The sequence below is a fragment of the Ambystoma mexicanum genome, chromosome 11, assembly GCF_040938575.1.
Source record: "Ambystoma mexicanum isolate Mex_15411 chromosome 11, UKY_AmexF1_1, whole genome shotgun sequence".
Taxonomy (NCBI): Eukaryota; Metazoa; Chordata; class Amphibia; order Caudata; family Ambystomatidae; genus Ambystoma; species Ambystoma mexicanum.
In genome coordinates, this window is record NC_090934.1 from 207865122 (window position 1) to 207887628 (window position 22507).

The 22507-nt window shown below is 43.9% G+C and overlaps 1 protein-coding gene across 4 annotated transcripts in view; it reads left to right on the top strand.

Moving 5' to 3' along the window:
• The window catches only part of RPS6KA1 (ribosomal protein S6 kinase A1), a 918695-nt gene that overhangs the window by 505027 nt on the left and 391161 nt on the right, over nucleotides 1-22507 (top strand). For all 4 annotated transcript variants that reach the window (XM_069622861.1, XM_069622863.1, XM_069622864.1 and 1 more), the window contains 2 exons: nucleotides 17772-17878; nucleotides 22414-22451. In XM_069622861.1, coding sequence (XP_069478962.1) covers nucleotides 17772-17878; nucleotides 22414-22451 — 145 coding nt within the window. The remainder of the gene's footprint in view (nucleotides 1-17771; nucleotides 17879-22413; nucleotides 22452-22507) is intronic.

Genomic DNA, 22507 nt, shown 5'->3' on the forward strand with positions numbered 1-22507 from the left:
TGGCCCCACCAGACAGGAGAACCACTCACTATTGATCACATGGCTGAGGTAGCAGCGGCTCTCCCTCCCGGGGCTCTGGAAGCCACGCTGTATCACCTCGAGCATCTGGGTGGTTGCAGCCATGAAGTCAATCTAGGACACCCCAAGGTAGTTGCAAGTGCCAACCACTGAGTTGGGTCTGTTGCAGGCTTTGTACCTGTACAGTGCCAGCACCATCAGCCCTTCCCGACCTCTGTGGCCTCCAGTCTCTGTGTAGTTAGCTGCTCGCTCCCATTTTGGTATGTCGTATCTCCCATTCCCAAGATAAATTTAATATTACAAAGCAATACCCGGTTTGCCAGTCTGCAAACTATGCCTGTTGTTGGGACTTCGGACACCGGAGTCAGTTGTTGCGGTGGTCAATAACTCAAAAGAAGTTCCAGTACAGTTACATTATTCAGCAATGCTGTGGAACTCGGAGGTCTTAAGACTTCAGTAGACCGCTGGCCAGACCACGCCACTGGTGTCTAGTTTCTTATTCACTAATCAGTGCCTTTGGGATTTTGCAGATCTTGCTACCAGTGAATATTGACATTGCCTTACCATGTGATGAAGGGCTTCTTGGGCAAGGCAAGTGGGTCTAAAAGACTCTCGCCCATAGATCATTGGCCTCATCTTCCCATGATCATTGTCCTTTGAATCCCACATAGGTGAACACGTTGCAAGGATTAAAACTGAGACGGATAAATGACAATTGGTGAGTATGGAACCAAGGAAGAGATAGCAAATCTTGCTCTTCCTACAGCTATTTACTCAAGAAAGATCCTTATGATTGCCAATCCTCTTCTGGCCAGCAGTACTGGTCTCCTCCTTAGCAGTCAATGGCTCTTTAACAGATGTTTCAGGCAAAATGTGTGGGAGGAAGAATGGTGGTGCCAACAATGGCAGGGAATTGTTTTCTGTGCATACTTTCACAAAGAATTACTGCATTGGAACACTGCCATGCGCACTTTGTGAGCCAGCCCTTATTGGAGTTTTCAGGAACCCTCACATTTACAAACCCACCACCAGGTGGGAATACTCATTGCTAGTCTGTGCAGCACACTTGGCTCTTAAATTGATTCACACAATACAATGGGGAAACTTTACTCACTGCAACAGCTTTTATTTGAAGCTTGTATCGGTTTTGGATTCACATGCCACTTACCCCACCTCCTTGTAGGTTGGTTTGGTATAAAAGACCCCTTTTAATAACCCCCGCTTTGAGTGTTGATAGGGTTACTCGAGGGGTGTTTGTATATCGATATGCTTTAATAGAGTACAGTTTTACTGGGTGTGTTGCTAAATATATATTTGTATTGCGTTTATGGTTTACACGTAAACCTTAAACATCACCAGAACAATACATCAAGTAGTAGCACAATTACAAAATCATGTTCCTTCCATTTTAAAACTTTGAAATGTCCCATAAAATTACACCTTTAACTACTCAAAAAAATAGGTAACGCCAAATAGCCCCCTTTTTTTTTACATCAAGTAAATCCTATAGATATGCTAGAGTGCCAAAATCAGTTCAATAGAATTTCCATCAAAAATCTTTCCTACAAAGACTTGCTCAATATAAAGGCTGTTATTCACAAAACAACCAATATTCTCAGATTGTTCAGTGTGCAAGACAATGAAAATAAAGTGCTTTAAGTTTTCAATTTCCGCCAAACAATCTACATTATTTGTCACTTTATTTTGGTTACCCCACCTTAGATTCTCTTGTTTCTAACCAGTTGAAGCAGAAACGCATAAACAGCTCTTAATTGCGGCAAGGGAAACCGAATCTGGTAGAGGGGCCCAGACCCTAGTTTATGCTAGGTCAGACTCACGTTTAATTTTTTTATTCATTGACTGGTCTCTCACCAGTCTAATTGCCACAACCTTTTTTCAATGTACTCTGTAGTAATGTGTTTGGGTACAGTGGGTGACATCACAGGTTCTATGTGTAGAAAGTTGGTGTGCTCGGATTCTGAATGTTACTGTTGGGGCAGTTGATGTAGCTGCCTGGATGGTTGTTCACTGTACTTATGTTCCTGCCTTCCCACCTGTGTACCTGTGAAACACGTAGTGTGTAGCAGACCGATGGGCATTAAAGCATAACAGTACATACCTTACAAGTAGTCCTGTTATTTCACTGGCGACGAGGATTCCAAGGCGAAGGTCAGGAGGTGTTGAGGGGTGTGCAACAAGAGGTGAACACTGCTCCAACAAGATCTGAACACAGAGGGTCAGAGCAAGAGCTGTGTTCCTGTGCTCCGACTCCTGAGTTTCTTCCAGGCATTCGGGCATTGGGATGCCCACTGCAGCAGTAAAGTAAGGGTCCATAGTGGACCAGCTGAGGCAGAGATAGCCTGCGCAGCACCAGCGTGCTGTTTGTCCAGAGGGGCTGGCGCAGGACAAGTGTCGGCAGAGTGCCAGCCTTGTGTTGTGTTTCCCTTTCATTAAAATACATCACGCCGATACTTTGGGATGTATAATTCGGGTTTAATCATAGGAGCCCCCAGGAGGCCAGCGTCTTCACAGCAACATCTTCGTGTATGGTTCCATCAACATTCTGGAACGATACACGAAGATGTTGTCATAGTTACACTTCAGATTGTAATCATAAACAGCAACTCTATAGGCATGCCTCTGTAGGCATGTATTAACATAATATCCTCACATCTCCCCTTGAAATTTTTTTTCTTTTTTTTTTATATGCAAATATCACTCAATATATTTGTAATATCTTCCGTTCGCATCGAATTGTCCCTTTGATGTCAGCAGACTACTATTTTATGCGGGAACTTGCACGACCTGTTGCTACCTTCACAACACGTAATCTCACTTATCCGTCGTATTGTCCGTGTGGCACCCAAGATGGCGGCACGCACAGCACGTACGAGGGTCCTTTACTCTAACGCCAACGGCGGTTGGCCCTGCTCACACGGACACAGTATGGTGCCGGCAGTAAGCTCTGTTATATCTATAAGTAGTGAAACATCCTTCGTTCACTGTGCTGCTCACCTATCTTGTATGGCTATCTCTTTCCTTCGTAGCGCGTTTTGTTTTCCTTTTTATCCTCGAACAGTCTACTATTACGGAGCGTTAATTCAATCGCTCATCACTGCGCCTGGGAGCTCTATCCACGTAACCAACTCCTCGTCGCCAATTGTTTCCCTTTCATTAAAATACATCACGCTGATACTTTGGGATGTATAATTCGGGTTTAATCATAGGAGCCCCCAGGAGGCCAGCGTCTTCACAGCAACATCTTCGTGTACGGTTCCATCAACATTCTGGAACGATACACGAAGATATTGTAATAGTTACATTTAAGATTCTAATCATAAACAGCAACTCTATAGGCATGCCTCTGTAGGCATGTATTAACATAACAATATCCTCACACCTTGGCCCCCTCTCCGTCCCCCATGGTATCTTCGTGCAGAGAGGGCAGGGGTAATGGGGGCCGGCCAGAGTGAACGATGAACAAAGGTTGAGCGCATGCTCCATTGGGGGTAGCCCATTGGAGATGGACATCGGGCCATCCCCGTACAAACAGCATGTGATGTGTGCAGTTTGGAGCAGCTCGGGCTGGGTCGGGCTGGCACCTGAGGAAAAGCCAAATGTGATCTCAGTTGGCAGCGTACAAGGCGTGGTAAAGGATGCCTGGTCTCCTCTCCAGAGTGCCACCCAAGAGGCAATGATGACATCAGGCAAATGAAGACCCTGCGTAGTATGCATCAGGGCATTTGTGTGCATGCGCCGATGTCGCACGCACGTCTTGTTGCCCGTGACAAGAGTTCTTTTCGAGAGAGCGAGAGAAAGAGAGAGAGAGACTGACTGACTGACTATTTGACACAATGCAGTGTCAGAGTGGAGGTGAGGGCAGCGTTGTAGGTCGGAGTAGCGATAATTCTTCGATCAGGAAGCATATGGATTTTCACATGGCCAGGAGTTTTAATGGACCTAGGACTGAGGTTGGCTAATTGGTAGTGGGTAAATGTGTTGGGCCAGTACCTTTTTAAATGGTGAGCGTGTTTGTGTTGTGGCACAGGTGTAGAGGGTTAGGCTGTTTCCCGTGATGGTTGTGTCCTGAGGCCGTTGTTTGTGCTCCTGTTGAGCGTGTTTGTGTTGTGGCCTCACCCCTTTAGATTTCCTTAGGGTACTTTAAAATGGTGTTCATTAGTGCTTTTAAATGACATTGCATAGTAATTTTTGTGCTGGAGAAATTATGGCACAGTTCATTTTAACTTGAGGTGCATCAGGAGTTTGCACTTGAAGTTGGGAACAACTTCGTTTTCCAGGTATAACAGAAGAGAGTACTTTTTGTGGTGCAGTGTATTAGGAGGAACAATTCCAATTTCTGGTGAAATGAAAACAAAACGTTTTGGTTTTTTTTCCATGTGCAAGCAAGCAGAGAATTTTGCGTTGTGTAGTGCTTTCGGAGTGGTATTGGGACGAATTCACGTTCCAGAGGTGCAAGCAAAAGTTTGTTTGCAGAATTACAGTCCAAGTACATTATGTGCTGCTTTGGGGTTTTGGTTCCTTCCAACAGGCCAACAGCAGGGGCGGACTGGCATATCTGCCACCGGCATGCTCTAAATAGACTTGGATGGCCCTGGGGCCGGTTTTATAAGCCACATTAATATCCATGGATCTGGGCTGGATTTTTGGAACTGAAGTACTTGTTACGTTGCCTCACACAGCCTGCCACCAGCTGGCTACACAGTGGCAAACAAATGTATTTAAGATTTGTATGCACACCGTGTCAGTCGAAGATCAAAGAAAAGTTAACAGTAAATGTTGACTTTGCTTTGCAACAATAGCATCATCGTGGGGCTGCCAGTGCCCCAGCCATCGACTGGCTTAGCAGGCAGGCAGCTTCATGTTCTCTTCAAGAACACCAACAATTCCTGTTGTGGCGGGTGGACTCTACATCAAATTTGCTTTTACCTACACTGGGTGCGGGGGCAGGGCGGGGCTGACTCTTGAGCCTTGCCCTCTCTGGGCAGGATCATGGGGCCTGTTGGTATGTAGCAGGCTGGCAGTGGCAGCCAATCATGCCCAAGACGCGTGGGCCGTCATGCGCATTGGTGTTGCCGAGTGCCACTCCCAGCACAATGCGCAGATATTCGAAAGTAAGTGTTGATGACAGAAGAGGGAGCAGGCCTCAAGCAAAGCACATCCGACAAGTACGAGGGGCCTATTTGAGCTACCTGGCCCAGCCTTAAACTGCAATGGAGAGTCTCTGGAGACAGAATTTTTGCACGTGTGTTAGGCGGAAACCTGTGCAGTTCCCTCTGGGACCACTGCAAAAGATTTAGGACTACAGGTGTTTGGCAGTAAACCCACTTGGTAGCAGTCTGTACCATACAGATTCACTGTTGGTAGCTGTGGCTGATCAGTCAGACTTCTCTCAAGAAGAGTTAAGCAGTATGTGGAGTATACAAGATAGGGCAATTCTTCACAGTAAGACAAGCAAACACGCAACGAGGCTCAGTGTAAAGATACTAAGGTATTTATTTATAACGAAACATCTATCAAAAACACTATGGCACTATCACGGCAAACAAATCAAACACAAATACTCTACGAAGAAGAAACGATCAATCCCCCTAGCAATATTTCGACAAGTCTAGGTTTTACCGGCACCGCTTATTTACAGACAGAGGTGTATGCCTCAACCTAGATAGCACTCTAATATTAGTTAGGACGGGAGAGAAAAATAGGCAGGTTACGAAATCAACACAGTTCAATACTTCACGGGAAAAATGCAACGCAAGAAGGCAAGAACCACAATAGATCATAAAGTTCAGAGGCCAGGCCCACTCGGAGAGAGGCAAGGCGATCTGTCCCAAAAGTCTCTAGTGGAAATGCGTTTGAGTCTTTGTAGCAAATTGTTATCGGCAGATTGAACCAGTTCAGAACAACAGGTGAGAAAGCTTGGAGGCGACCCAACGGAAAGCAGAGGATTAAGACACCTCACTCGAACCGATCGAAAGGGAAGCCAGGCGGACACGGTACCTTGTTGTGGAGGGCAGCTCCGGCGGGGGCAGTTGTTCCTGGTGGTGGATGCATGTCGGGTCTTTGCCAAGAGTAGAGATTTTCTCGTCGTCGTCGAAGAAAAGTGAAGTCCGGTGCACCACCAGGGAAGAGACCAGCCGCGTAGTGCTCCGTCACAAGGCACCACCTTTTGGTCGCAGTACAGGGGTAGTGGCTATCCGGTTGCCGAGGTGCTCTGCACGGGCAATTCGACCACTGCGTCCTGAGATGAATAAAAAGCAAAGGGGACTGGTTGTTCCCACCAGTCAGGGGAAAAGACTCTCCGGCAGGGAGATCTCCTCTGTCGTCGGGAAGTGGTGAGTCGGTTCCGCAGGGCTCCACCGGAGGTGTCGTCGTGCAGTTCGGCTCAGCGTTACCCTCGTCGGATTCTTAGGTCCTGTGGCAACTTCTGAAGATCCAGTCCCAAAAGCCCTGCTTTTATGCAGAAAACCCCCATTCATTCAGCCTAGCTGTCAATCAACACAGTCTAAGTGGTGAGCGGGGCGGCTCACCACTTGGGCCAATCACTCCAGAGTGCAACCGGAGTTGGCAAGGCAACTCGGTCCAGGGTGCCTAAACCCCCTCCCACACCCCTGTGGTAACCCAGACAGAATGGCACCACTTTGGAGGGTCTCTGTACAGAGCCCGCCAAAAGTCGAACAAAGGGCTCAACCTTTGGTTTAGGAGTCACAGAGACGAACACAGACGCCATTTTACAAAACCGAGTTCTGGCAGAAAATACCATCCGATAAACTTATTTAAGATAAGTAGACCGGTGGTACGTTAGAGATTAACGAGAAAAAGTATCAATCTCCAACAATGGGACGAATCCCATAGGGTTATGTTCGGGATCGAACATAACAAGTAGTTTCCACTGCCACCAGCCAAAACTCGACGAGGGGGGACGGGACAGTGCCCCCTCGAGTAACAGATCCAGGAGTAATCGAATTACCCCTACTAGTACGTCCACAATAAGATGGTTTGTACTAGTTCTGTTAGTAAATTTAGGTCTAGTAAAGCCAATGGTGACTTTACATGCCCGGGGAGACAGTAGTCAGTCCCCGGGTATGGAGTCTATGGTGGGGTGTCCGCTAGGACGCCCCAGTGTTACGGCACGTAGGGTGCGGTGTAACACACATAGAAAAACATACGAGACCCTATGGAGTAAAAGACCCCATAACCCATAGAACACATTGACATTCAAAGGAATTACACACATACATGTCCAAGAGCGGGAGGAAAAGAGTCCCACTCTTGGCAGGATGGAAAAAAAACAAACTCCAGAAATCCAGCAAAGTTGCTGGGGGACTCACTAGGTTAGGAAATTCAGCTTAAACAGAGAATTCTCCCTAACAACGTGGGTTACACACTGTAAGTAATAAAAATAAAATCGAATGGGCCAGTGGGGGTTGGGAGTCTAAGAGGCAGTCACTCTGAACGAGAACAGTCAAGTGATGTGTTTGTAATTAATTGTTACTTTCTCTGTTAGTTGGGAAAGGGCCAGAGCACTGCCACTCAGTAAGGGTGTGTCACGGCCGTGCAATCGTGTCAACATGACTAACACAAACCACAAGGGGATGTTTGAGTACAGACAAAAACAAATATGAAAAATAAAATCACATTTCCAATCAGACTAAACAAGTGTCTTTTTAATGAAGATCGTAACACCTGTTGCAGGCAGCCGCATCCCTCCCATCCATGGCATATGCTGGTGGGAGCATGAGATGATGTAATGCTGTTCCTGGCGCTGTATCCGGAGCTGGTGCAAAAGGGAGCTATTTTGTTGTCTGCGTGGGTCATTGCTTGCACCACCTGGCTCAGTGTGGGCTAGACAGCGGTGGAGGGCCGGCCTTTGTAGTAGTCCTAGTCCTTACAAAAGTGCACCATGGGAGAGGGGGGACACTGAATCCTAAAATTATCTGTTTTTGTGAACATAAATGTGCACGTGCAGGATTGCCAACTTAGAAGAATGCCAGAACACGCTTCTAGTGTGTTCTGCCAACATGGAAGAGCTTCCTTGGACAGACCGGGTGCAGGGAAAGGTGGTCGTATCCTGGTGGCGCATGCATGGCCTAGGTATCCTGGTTGATGTGAAGTTTTCGGAAATAGTATTTGTGCAGTCTTTCATTCTACTAATTGAAGCATCTACCTGCTCCAAATTCCCATTCCCCTTTTACCTTTATCTTCCTGTCTCAACCCTCCATATTCTATCAAGCCTGGCCCGAAGTATTCAATGGAATCCGATTTCTCATAATGTGGGCCCAGGGATGTTGGGGACCAGGCTGTCCATGTTGCTAGTCTGTGCATATGGTGTTTATGGTGCAGCTCAGTTGGTTTGTTGGAGGCAGCCCCACTGATGCTCGCTAGTGGGCACTGGGTTTCTGGTCGCAAGTCCGAAGCAGTCTGCGCTTTTCTATCCATTAGCCCAGGCCGGGGCTCTCACTACTTTGGGGTGCTACTCGGTGGGAGGGCTCCACAAATGGAGGAGGTCCGACTATAGGTTAGGTGAATCAGGCGGGGACTGGTTCTGAAGTGGTTATCTGCTGTGGCAAAGTCGGGACAGAGTTACCAAATGTGCAGCCTAATGTATAAAACATTAATGCGAAAGAGATGTTTACGCTGCTGTCAAAGGTGCTAAGCTCCTGTCGATGCTGCTTTGTGTTAACGGCATTTTAATGTGCTGGTGTTCTGTGGTGGAAACACTCAGTGCTGCACAGTGGTGAAGGCATTTGATGCTACTCCGTGTGTCAGTGTTAAAAAAGCAAGGTGAAGGCAGTTAATTGTAAAGGTTTAAATTGGATGGGCCTGGGAGGGAGTGGTGGTACAGTATTTAGGTGTCTCCAGTTTCACAATAAATATGTGCTGTAAATTCTGTTTCGACCTGGGATGTCCTGGGTCTGTTATCGTACCTGCTGGCTCCTTCATGTAGTGAGATTGTGTGTCACACATCAGGTCATGATCGAGCCTCTCTGAAAGATCTCCAAGACTGAAAACAAACTGTATCCACACCACATATCTTGTTTTAACCCATGAGTGAAAAGTTCTTACTTTTCTAAATGTCTGAAATTCGACATGAACAAATCGCTAGACGCCAGGACAAAAATTCAACATTTTAGTTCACAGAAATGGAAATTTCCCTTAAACTGTAGTAAATATTGCTGCATTTGTGTTTTGTGCATGCCCGTTGACTAGGAGTGTCCAATGCACAGTGCTTCTTGTAAAAGCTGATTTCCTAAGTTCCACTGTACAATTATAGGACAAAGTCAATTTTACTTCTGCATTAGGTATAAAGTGTGGCAAGTACAAGTGTGCACTATAATTTGTCATAATGTGGTCCTTTCGCTTTGATTCCAAACTGTTGGCTTTGGAGCCTAGTGTTGGACCTTGCTTCCAAACCTTTCAGCATGCGGCCGTTGCATTCTGCAAGCCCTAGGATTGTATTACAGAATGTACTATATATCCAGAATATGGGGATTAAGGCAATCAGCAAAACTAATTTCATTTTTTTAAACTATTTCCCAGAATGCCTTGCACAGTGCTTCCTCCTTACCTTTGCAGGTCAAGGGTGGGGTGAAATAAAACATTTGTGCTGGCAGACGGTTGCATTTGCTGATACCTGAGGCATATGATCATTATCTCTTAAAAGCTCCGTTTTGTTAATTCCAACATTGGTCACGGTCTCTGGCATCTAAACGATTGTCCTTATTCCAAACAGCCTGCTTTAATATATATTAGGTGTATGATTGAATGTACAGATCCTACCTTTTATTGGACCTGTGCACTTGCACAGCTGAACCCCAATACACAGAATGATACAAAACCATGTTTTCTGTGCTTCCCTGTGCATTGGGAGTTTTGTTACCAGCCCCTCAGTATGGGACCTCTCAGAGGTTGTGTATGGTTCAGATTCAGTGGCTGTATTGAGGACCCTTTCTGAAGTTGCATGTAGGCGTCTTTTCTTGTTTTCTTGGGCCATTTGTGTGCCTGGTAGGGAGCCCAAGGGACATAATGTTTATTGCACCATGTTTCCTTTGAATACGTGTTTCCTGGTGTAGGGCATGATTGCTCAGAATTATTAACAGAAAACAGGAAGTTGTGGAAAGTGAGAGCTTCTCACTTCAGTAAAGTTTAAATCTAGCAATCTAAAGCCAGGTTATCGCTTGTGGCAGTTCTGCTGTGCCATACTGTTATGAGCATCACGCTGTGATCTGAGGAACGGGTTTCCTAATTTTCTAGGCAGCAATCGCACCTCGATAGTTTAGGTGCATTCCCCTGATTTAACAAGAGATGGTTCTCAGCCTGTAGAATTGGGACGGTGGCATCTGTAGTGTGGCATTGCTTTATATTCGGGATTGTCTGAGCGGCATGAGGTGTGTGGTGGCACCATGGTTGTGGTGAATTGTGGCATTGAGTCGGAGCTGAAACTGCATGTTTGCGGACATCACCCTTTCTTGGAACCTTACCCGCAGGACTAGACAACACATAGCATTGCAAATCCTGGCCCCTAATCCAATGAGATCTATACCTAGACGGACCCAGATGTGGGGTTCATGCATGCTTAGATTAAATGCTTCTGTCTGAACATGGATTTATGTTTCCACGTAATGTCCCCACAAAAATGTCTCCTGACAAAAAGGTTGCCGTTTATTGCGGAGACATTGCATTAAACATGCGGGGGACACCCCTCCCCCCACCAACCCCTGATTCTTTTTTATTTTGCAAAGGGAACGGGGGACAGTCCCGCAGCCCGTCCCCATACATAATGTCACCATATATAATGTTGCCAATGGCTTTTCCCTGCAACATTGTGTATGGGGACATTATTACCTGATACCAGATTTATCGCACTCATGCTGTCTTGACGAAGGGCTTGATGATGCAGCTGCCCTTTGGTATCAGCTGTGATTCAAGAATGCTTCAGAGTCCATCATTGCACTGCACTGTAGTGCACCCTAGCCTGTTGAGCCATGCACAATAATTGATCTTCAACTGCTATTTTCCAATATAACAATGGGGTAGGAATTCGAAAGTGAGGAAGGAAAGAAGGAGGAATTTTGGAAGAGACAAAAACAAGGAGGGTAGAAGGATGGGGGAAGTTAAGAGGAAAGATTGTAGGGAGAGGGGAAGGAAACCATATGAGGGGGGAAGGAAAGGAGGAGGGAAAAGATGCCCAGGAAGAAAGGGGCAGAAATGGAAGGGGAAGCAAGAAAAAAGGAAGGAACAAAAGAAAAAGAAAATCGAGGAACAGAGGGAGGGATAAGGAAGTGATTGATGTTGGGAAGGAAGAGGAAAGGAACGGCTTGCTCCTAGCTTACTCCAGTAATATAGACCAGCAGGTTCGAGCGCTCGCTGGCGCTGCTGCGATCTATGCATGATCTGCAGGTAGCAGGTTCAAATCCTGGCAAGGCCAACTCAGACTTTCATTAATCGGTGGTTGATAAGTGAGTACCAACTACTTCGGTTGGGAATGATTGTATGTAAATAAGTGCTATGTACAGTGCTTTTGCAAACGCGCTATTTAAATAGCAAATCATGATCAAATGCCGGGGCCATGGTATCACTCGTTTTCTCAAGTGTTTACACAAAACTTTACATGCAACAAACACCATTAACCCTCCATAAGTAGCATTTTCTGTAAAGTTGTGAATTGACCTGATTCATGGATGAGGGTTTGAGGGCCACTTTTGTAGGTGAGGACCACTTTTTTGGAGCGGTCAGGCCCATTTCTTGTCCCAGTCCGACCCTGGCCAACAGAGCGGTTTTAGAGTTTTTTTATTGCAATGTTGCAAGTTCCGTTTTCAGTGGATTTTGCCGTTGAGATTGTAAAATAAGTTTTCACATGGGAAATTTTGGTCATGTGGGTTCTGTTTGCAATTGAATTGGGGCTCTACTTATTGGTTTGTATGTTGGTCTTGAATTGGAGTGGGTGTTACGATCGAATGTTTTGTGTTAACAAACATTACCTTGCTATGCAGGGTTAGCAGAGTTATTGATTTGTCCTTGGTGATAAGGGATTTTGAAGTCTGGTTGGTGAAAGGGTTTGGATGACACCTTTTGGTGTTTTCTTAGAAGGGACCGTTCATAGCTAGGGTTATCTTACAGGATTTGGAATTCCCTGATGGGGAATAGTGTGTGGCTTGGGTGAGCATCCTAGTTTGTGGATCTTGACCTTTTGTGTTTCTTTATAAGGGATAGTGCGCATAGCTATGTTTAGCTTTCACATTGGTGTTCCATGATGAGGGTCGGAGCATCCAATGTTTTGGATTTGTGACCCCATTGGTGGTCCTGATAATTCAGTTTGCGGCTAGGGTTAGTTAGCCAGTTTTTGTACTTGTGGCGTGCGTAGTTCATGGTGGTGTTTGCCAAGGCACTTTCTGCTTATTAGAGTGTTAAATGGTGAGGTTAAATGTGTTCAGTGAGGTGTTTGGTGTTGAGTGTTGGATTCCGGATTAGGTTTACTGTAGTCGGTGAGGGTTGGTATAGTGAGTTGAGTTCATTTTTAGCATGTTGGAGTGTCGGTCTGGATGGTTTGGGGTGCCCTCCCGCAGGAATGTTTGCTGGTAGTTTACTCGCAGTTGGGCCGTTAGTGCTCAGCTGTGGTGGTCCTGAGGCATTGAGGGGCAGCACAGGGCATAAGGAGCTTGTGCATTGGTGGCAGTGGTCGTTTGGTTTGTTATATTACAGACATGGTTGTGCTTGGGTGTGGCAGGCCAGAGGTTTTGAGGGGCAGCTCGGAACAGGCAGTGGTGCTGTCTTGTTATTTTTGGTCTTCGTTGGTTCTTCCTGTCTTAGTGACTCAATATGAGGAGCATTGGTGTCCTTGTTCCACGTCAGTGGGTCCATTGTTCTTTTTTTCCTCATTGGTGCGGTATGAATGGAGTGTGGTTAACAGTTATGCTAGTTTAAGATTTGAGGGTCTACCTGGTGTGTTGCGGTACTACTGGTGGTTTTGTTTGGGGTGAACATTTTCGTGTACAACGATTGTATAAACGTTTTCTGGCATTTTGTGGTCTGGAGTTGGTCAGTGTAGGAGTTACCTGTATTTTCCTATTTGTATTTTCACTCCGGTGTTCCTTCGTTTGTTGGCCACTTTGGGGGAAGGCTGAAGTGTGTGGTGTTTTGATATGGGTGTTCTCATTGTGGGTCATCTGCTTTCATTATTCCTTAGTATTGGTGTGTGTAACGGAGGGGGAAGTGGGTGACATCAAGGGTTTTATGTGTAGAACGTTGGTGTGCTCAGGTTTTGATTGTTACTGTTGGGGCAGTTGATGTGAGTGCAGCTGCCTGGATGGGTGTGGGGGGACCAGTGTTCACCATACTTTTTGTTTCCTATCTTGTGTTTCTACCTTCCCACCTGCGTACCTGCGAGCCTGGGGTATGTAGCAGACCGATGGACATTAAAGCATAACTACTTGTAAGACAAGTACAGGTCTGTTATTCCATACACGTTTTCTGCACCCTCCATCAAAGAGAATCCCCTTTGCGTTCTGCTTCACATTTCTTGACAAACTCATTCTTTGCCCCTTGGGCCTCGGGACCAAAAGCTTCATAAAGGTAATTTTGGGGGGGCAACGTAGTTTTATTGCATACTGGCCATCTTCTCCACAGCAGCCTAGCATTAAGTGAGACACAGGTGGGCCCTAGGAGTTTTGGGGCAAAGTAATTGTGGGCCCCTTCATTTGCATATATCACAGGAAGTGACATTGCAGGAAGTGACATCACTTCAACCTGAACTCGGAAGGATGAAACTTGAGGGGATTGGAACTAGAGGCCAGCAGATTAAACCTAGATCTCAGCAGTACACACATTAACCCAATGGCTATCATTGCTGCATTTATAATGATTTATGGCACGCAGAGTAGAAAAGGTACTTTGTCTACCTGGCCCTGTACCCCAACACACAGACCCAGACACTTGCTTTTTTATGGAAGACTCTGTGCTATACAATATTCAATAACATAGCATAACAGGGCATAGCAAAGAGTTTCACTCATGTTACTGTGGGGCAGTACTCTGGATAGCCCATGCCACTTTGGTGACTGGCAGCAAAATGAGAACACCGTTAATGATGGCTCTGCTGAGGCCAGTCCGCCCCCGGATTACACACTGGTTAAACCGTGAAGCTGGGTTTTTAACCCATCCACAGTTTAACCACGTGAACACATACCTTCCAAGCTCCACTTGGCACAAATATTTGGATTTTGATCTACAACAATGTCTTGTAGAGCAGAGCTCCAAGTTTTCCATTGCTATACACAAGAATGCCACCCCATCCTGATTTACCCTGAAATTCTGGGACTTTGTTTTCCTAAATTTGAAACCGCAGTGAAAAAAAGAACCGGTCCCAGAATAAAATGGAAATAAAAACAGGAACTTCATGGCCTCCTCACACGTGGCCCTGGGAAACTTCCGAGCGCACATCATTTACTTATAAAAATGCACCTAGTAAAGCAACATTGCAATAAATTAATCCTTAGAGGGACGTGTTAAAGCAAAAGACTATTGCTGTGTTTTCCACATCCTGAATGTAAAGCTAGAAGGCCCACAATGCAAAATATTACAAGCATGAAAACATTATTTTTTTAATTATTTTTTTAAACCACCACTTGGGTGAACGTTACTTTTATGACAAACCTCCAGTAGGCTGTTATGCAAGATGCTAACAGCGTTTGCCATTTGTCTATTAAACGGTCCCTTAAAAAAAAATGTATTTTTTTTAACATGTCCGACATCCTGGCAAATATTTAAAAGGGGCGCTTTATTTTAAGTAATTACCTTCTTGCTAAGGTAATGAGCCCATCCATGTCAAATAAAGGGTGTGCTGGATAAGAGAAAGCCACAGGCAGCCCAGTCCTGGACGCTGCGTGTGGCCTTGCATAAGAATGGCAAGCGGCCTGGGCTTTGAAAACGCAGAGACTGGAATGGAGAACCTTCTTGGCTTCTTTCACAATATAAACTCACATCTTTGATGTGCCTTTTATATTGTGCAAGAAGCGAGGCCTGGCCTTGAAGAGTCATGTGGCCCCTCATGGCTGATTCCCACTCTGGCTACAGTGCTGGAGATTCTCAGAGGCTGACCCTCTTTCTCCAGCAGAGTAAGAGGGTATGCCTCTGCGCAGGCCAAGTGCAGCTGCACTTGCCTAGCACTAACCCTGGTCGACTAAACCCAACTCAAAACGTATCACCACCATCAGAGTACTTTTGGGTGTAGCTAATAAAAATTTCCAAATCATCGCCTTAATCAAGGTTATATTTAAATTGAAAAGGGCTTGCTATGTTTCCACTACATATAATAAAACCCGCTTTTTTTTAGTGCTTAATTGTTGCACTTTTGTTTTTAATAAAGAATTAGCAATTTTTAATTGTGCCTTAGCACGATTGTAAAGCTCAGGTATTGTAGCTCCTCCACTCTTTCCAATTAAGTTATGCAGGCACCAATTTAGTTTATTTTTTGTTAGCTATGCAATATGTTTTGTGTTTTTGCGTTTATAACTATCTTGAAGGCTTTCAACAAACTACTAAAACGATGTCCTCCGCGTCGGATAACCAAAATATTTTAAACCCAAGCATTTTAGGGGAAATGAATGCTGACCATGCTAGTTTGTCACCAAAATCAGATGTGTATAAATTAAAAAGAGGGGCCAAATTGCACCCCTCGCAACCCCACGTTATTGTTGGTTCTCGTATGCCGACCATTGTATGCTGTTTGACGCTGCCGGCATTGGCCTGCACAGGCTGTGTTGGGGGACTATGCAACAGCGAATGATTTGCTATAAATCCCATGAAAACAAGTTATGCAGTTTTCCCTTTCCAATAGGAATCGGCGTTTGACATGGCAGGTTAACAGTGAACGATTAAGGGTAGATAGCTTGATGTATCTGGGTTTTCGGATTTTGAATATGCCTATAAAACACAAACTGTGAAAGTTGCTGCATAGCAAGGCAATTCTCTTAGGCAACAATTAAGGATAATAAACACTAAATTTGTAAAGTTTTCGGTAATCCCTTTAATCCAGTAATGAGGGTAAAATGGTACCAAAACTGCGGTAGGGTGTGGAGTAAATACCACCCTTTGGCCTTGAAAGCTTGTGGAAGTTGGAGGCTCGTATTTGGCGGCGCGCCCTTGGACTACCAAACTTCAATTCATGTGCATTTATTAGGTACGAGCTGGGCCTAAAGTCTTTGGCAGCAAGAGTGAAATGGAAGATCTTGTCATTGGTGGCAAAGGTTGCGATTGCCCCAGAGAAATCTCTATATGCAGTTTAATGCTCTGATGGAGACGTGAGGGGAAAGTGCTTCCAATGATTTGATGGATTCCTCCCATATCTTACAAGGGATTGTTTTTTCTTTACGAGATTTAACTAATCCTGGAAATGTTAAATTGGCGTTATGCAGGGCTGATTGGAGCCAAACCATGGAGGAGATGCATGGTCTGCAATCTTTGAAATGCTACAAATTGTAGCATAGAAAGTTCGGTGTGCTTGCTTCGTACTTGGCTCTTTTCCCTAATCCATTTGCGCGTAGCATTTTTAGATTTCGTGCAAATATTCCACTAACAAGAGTGCTTCTGGCAAATTGATTCCCGGGGATAGCTGCTACAATGTCCTGCCCTTTTATTTTATTGGATGGTTCATTTTAGGCTGTTTGTTCATAATGTCTCTTATGTGGATGTGGATTGGGATTGCTTATGTAAGAGAATTGTGGGGCTGTGGACTACCTCAAACAGTTTGACGGTTTGGGGCTTTATAAGTAACTTGCAAGCATACACACTTTGAAGAAAGATTCTGTTGAGGTTCTTATTATGCAATTTTGTAGATCTGATAAATGTATAAAGGTGTAAATAATGGTTATAATAGTTGGATCAGTTTTATTGATAAGAGGTCATCATTTTAAGATTACACATAGGGTTTTGGCATGCATGTTTTACATTGTTGTATTTTGTGTTGAGTTTTGGCACTTGTGTTTATTTTGTTGTATTTTTACTGCTGCCTTGTGTGCGATGTAAATGTCTTGTATGTCATTTCATTGTTTTAAGTAATTTGTGTCTTTGACCTGTTGTAAAGGTTAGTTTTTTTAACCATAGACAATAAAAAGGTTAGATGAACTTGTAAATTTAATCTAATTTTAAGAGTGGTATCGGAATGCAGGAATATCAGTATATTGAGCAGGTGATTAGGAATGTCCCTAGAGTGCAATTTGGCCCAAAAGGTACTTCTATTCACTGTATCAAAAGCAAACGATAAATCTATCATTGCTGCATACATTTGCTGGTGCCCTTTTGTACACAGTGCCGCTGAGTGAGTTACAGGCCTGGGAAACATGAACCCCGAAGTTGACATTCAGGAGGAGTGTGGGGGAAGGAGATATGTCCTATAGTTCCTATGACCTACCCATGCAGACACACTTAGCACAATACTTACAGGAGATTAGCACTGTGGATCACCACTAAATGATGTACTTGGTTAACATTGTTAATCTAAAGCTAATACACGTTGTACAAAAAACGATTACAGTAAATAACCCCTGCTGCTTGCTGTGAGCTCCCTCAAATTCCTCAGCTCTCCCGTACAGCTTACTTTCTTGCCCATTCTATTTTCTCTATGGTTAGCTCTGATTTTCATGCCTTCAGCCTAACCTTTTCATCCTTGTGGTCTGTGCGTCCTGCATGGTTTCAACTTTCCAGTTCAAATCTGGTCTCTGAACCCTGTTTTCTTTTAGGTGATGTTCACTGAGGAAGATGTCAAGTTTTACCTGGCGGAGCTGGCCCTGGGACTGGATCACCTACACAGCCTAGGAATCATTTATCGTGATCTCAAACCAGAGAAGTATGTCTAGGTGGAAGCTGCTTGTCCTCAAGGGTTTGTTTTCCACTCAGTCTCTAGTATAATAGCTTGGCCATTGGTTGTACAATCCACTTGGACTTGTAGTTGTCCACAGTGATGGACTATTGAATATTGCTAAATTTCAGCAGTTTGAAAGGGGCACTGTAGGTTGGCAAAGGGCAAGAGTACAGCTGTGAAGATGTCATCAGGTTTTGTGGTGAACAAAGTTCCTTGTTCCTGCTTGGTTGCTTGCAAGAGTTATTCTAGAGTTAAAGGGGGGAATGTTTTGAAAACCTTGTATTACCGAAGGCATTTTGAGAAACAATAACAGATTAAAAAAAGCTACATGGCCCACAAAATGAGGTTAAAAGTTGGCTCCCGGGAGCTGCCATTTTGATTTACATGGGACCACACATCCTGTTAGAAAATATCAATTCTAGACTCAATTGATCATCAGTGTAGAAAATGTTCTAGAATAAGGGGCAATAACTGCTGTTACCACATATCAGTAGTGGGCTTGACCATAAACAAAATCTTATAATGCTGTTTGGCAATGATTTTTGTCCCTCTTGCAGCTGTTTGTTTTTATTCTTCCCTTTTTATTTGTTTTCCTTTCATTACATCTTTCCTTCCTCCTTGTGTTTTCATTATTTCCTTTGCATTCCATCTTTCCATGCTTCCTACCTTCTCATTTGCTCGAGCCTCCTTTTTTTTTTCTTCATTCTATCTTTCAGTCATCTTTCTTTTCTATCTTTGTATCTCCCATCATTCCTTTTTTCTTTGCTTCCTTTCGATGTGCCTTCTTTCTGTCCCTTGTAAGTCTGTCTCTCCTATTTATACTTTTCTTTTTTTAAATGATGAACACAAGCTCAACCTCGCTCAACTTTCCTACAGAATTTTTCTAGTGGGTGGTACATTGGAAGATCTGACATACCAATTCTTGTTTAATAGCGGTTGACTGCCCTTGCTTCCTGGGATTTAATAACCGAGAAATAGCCCCTCTGCCCATTGTATGAATGGCAGCAGAATCTTTGCACTCCCTTATTCAGGAATAACACAATAGGTGGCAGGTTTTCCTCTGAGGTGAACCCAGTTCAAACTGGAAAAAAAATTCTCTTGGTTATTTATTTAGTTGGCAAAGGAAGAAAAAATAAAAGCACAAATGATAAGAGAGGATGGAAACAAAGGTAGGTGGAATGATGTGAGAATTAATGCAGGAAACAAATTAAAGAAATATGGGCTGAAGGAAGGTATTAAATGAAAGCGACAAGAAGCAAAGGGAGTAAAAAGACTAAATGAGAAGGGAAGGATGATCCGAATGGAAAGATCAAGTGAGAAGGAAAGAAAACTACGAAAGAAAAGAATGAAGGAAAAGAATTATAAACATTAAGAAAAGCTACCCTGAAGAAGGAAAGTAAAGAGAGGAAAAATTATAGAATTTAAGAGACTGAAGGAAAAAGTGTTGCAATACCCTTGCACAATAGCATGTACTACATGTGAATTACTCAATTTGAGGATTGCATCACGGCACTTCAAAATGTTTCCTATAGTCATCAGTTGTATCAGTAGACATAGCCTCTTGTAGGAAGCATCCTGCAGTGATCACTTGAGTTTATTATTGATGCGGTGTAACGGAAGCCCTGGCACCATGCGACCAGTGAGCAAGACTGCAGACCCCATGGATGGCTTATTTATGGAGCTCTTTAAATATGTTTACAAGTTTGTGTGCCTGACTGAAACCTGGATCTCCCCTATTGACACAACGCCTGCCTCCTTATTTCCTTTTATTACAGGATTTATCCATACTCTGCATTACGGTTAGAAGCAGTGCTACAGGCCTTCTGTTGTATTCATCCCTTTCCTTAGTCATTACACCTGTGTTGTCCTTTTTCCATCTGTAGAGAATCACTTGATTCCACTATTAAACAATTTCCTTTGGTGTTTCTAATCTATTGTCTGCCAGGCTTTACTGTTCCTTCAGTGGCGACCAGGTTCTTTGCTTGCTTCTCTTCCTGCTCACTTTGATTGGACAAAATGAGTTCAGTCTGATTTTTCTTTTTCTTCTATCTGCTCCTCTTCTGCCTCATGACATCCCCCTTCTTTCTCCTTGGAGACTTTAACCTCCATCTCTCAACTATCCATGCATAGGCCCCCCCCCTTTTAATCCAATGCCATCATCTTTTGCAATATCCTGTCCCTACCGCACACCTGTCTTCCTTTGATCTCATATTTTCCTCTCCATTCTATTGCCATATTTGTTTTTTTTTCTCCTGATTCTTTCTCCCTCCACCCCCTCAAAACATTGCTCCTACTACTTTTCTCCTCAGACTTGCTCAACATAATCTGTAGTTAATTCAGACTGTTGCCGGTGCACTTCCTTCCTTTTTGGAATTCTCTTGTCTCGCAATTATGGTCGGCCTTCTATCCTTAATTATTTCAACCATGCACACCCCTTTTGTCCTTCTTGCAAGCTTCCTTAATCCTGCTTCACTCCAGACCTACTTTCCCTTCAGGCTTCTCTACACCGTGCTGAGAGGCATGCAAAGAAATCTCAATCCTCTCTGGATCTTCTCTCCACTCTGAAATCAGCATCTGGTTCTACTTTACTTACTGGTAAAAAAGAAAATCAAGATTTCCTAGATCATCTTCCCCTTCTCATCTACATTGCCTTTTTGAACTGCGAAATCGCATTCTATAGTCCCACTCCTGATACTTCCTTATACCTTACAAACATTCCTTTACTTTTTTACTTTACCACAGTTTACTCTCGCTCTTGCGCTCCCCTATTCTATCCGCTTAATGAACCATTCCTTTCTTAATCTACGTTTGCACCTTCCTCTTTCTCCTCTTCTTTCTGATTTTGACAATCCTGAGCCCCCTACTTCCTCTCCTTTTGACCTCATTCCTTCCCCTTCTATCCAAGGTCTTTCCCTTCTTCCTTATCTGACTTCTTTATTTATTATTTCGCTCTCCTTCTCATGCTTTTTTTCTACTTTCAAACATCTGGCTGTCTTACCCATTCTCATGAAACTCTCACCTGACTATTCTCTTGCTAACTATTGCCGTATTTCTCCCCTTCCTAATTTGCTAGCATTCTCGTATAGATTGTTAAAACCCAGGCTTCTGCTGATCTTTCTCACAATTCCCTTATTTCTCCTTATCAATCGGGCTTTTGTCTTTTTCATTCTTTTGAAACTGCTCTTCTGGGTTTGACTGCGTTCTCTTGTCTTGCCATGAGAAACGATCTATTCTAATTTTACTTGGTCTATCAGTTGTTTTTGTCACTTCTAACCACCCTATCCTTATCTCAGCACTCTTATTCGGGCCTTTCGGGTTCTATTCTTCAGTGGTTTCACTCCTATCTTAATGATTGCTCTTTCAATTTATTTTGGCAGAAAAACATCAGCTTCTTTTCCCTTATATTGCAGTTTGTCCTAAATGCCTGTTCTTTCCTTTTCTCACTCTAGCGTTCTCATATTGCTGCAATAGTCAGTTATGCACTTTCCTGTCCCTTCTATGCATATGACTCTCCGATCTGTTTCATGCTTCCTTATTTCTGATTGTATTCACTCCTTTACTGCCTGCCTGTTATCCATCCAATCCTGGATGCATTCTCACTTTCTCAAGATTAACCTTTCAAAACTGATTGCTCTTCTTTTCCGCCTCTGTTTCTGCTTCCCCTTCTGCCCTCTCCTACAGTTTGTAATCTCAGTGTCATCTTGGACTGCTCACTTTCATTTTCCACACATCTGGCACTGCTCTGTCCTGTCATCTACAACACCACATTATTAGGAAAGCCTGTCCTTTTCTTTACTTCCAATGCACTAAACCTATTTTGGCCCTTGTCCTTTCTCAACTCTATTAGTGCTCTTTTCTTCTTGGGTGTCTTCCTACCTACTCACTCCCTTCCGCTCTGTCTTCAACTCTATTCACACTCTTTTTTCTGCTCGCACTTCTATCTCCCTGTTGCTTCAATCTTTCTTCTGACGTTCCTTTGAATTGAGTCTCTTCATTCACTTTCTCTGCATGGTCTTCAAGTGCGCACGGTCTGGCTCCTCCTGATCTCTAATCTATTGTCTCTTTCCCCACTTGTTCTTTATGCTCTTTCTTATGGCAGTTCTCAAGCCCGACTTTGAGCAATCCATTTTCCACTCCTTCACCCTACTTGCTCTCAAATTAAATACCTACCCCTCTATATGATCTCCTACTTTCCAATCCACTCTTGGCTCATTTACTAATTTGTTTTGCCTTCATTTATTGTACTGCCAGTTATTTCTTCAGCTCTTTGGTGAAAGTGTTATAAATCAATAAATACAAAGTATGTTGGTGTTCTCAATGGTGCCACTGGTAATTCAATGTTTTCAAACACATTATTCCATGAGCTTCTCTTTTTAAGCTCTCTATGCCTCCCTGCTGCCACCCCTCCATATGCCTGAATGATCCCTCATTGTTGCATACAAGTAACTCTGCTCCCACCATCCACCTTCCCCGCTTTGCACTTCTGGTATCCGCTCTGACTGTTCCATTTTGTCTTGCAGTATTCTTCTCGATGAGGAAGGACACATTAAGCTAACAGGTAAATATTCATTTTGTTGCTTTCATTTGCCTATGATGCAACTGCACATCATGCCT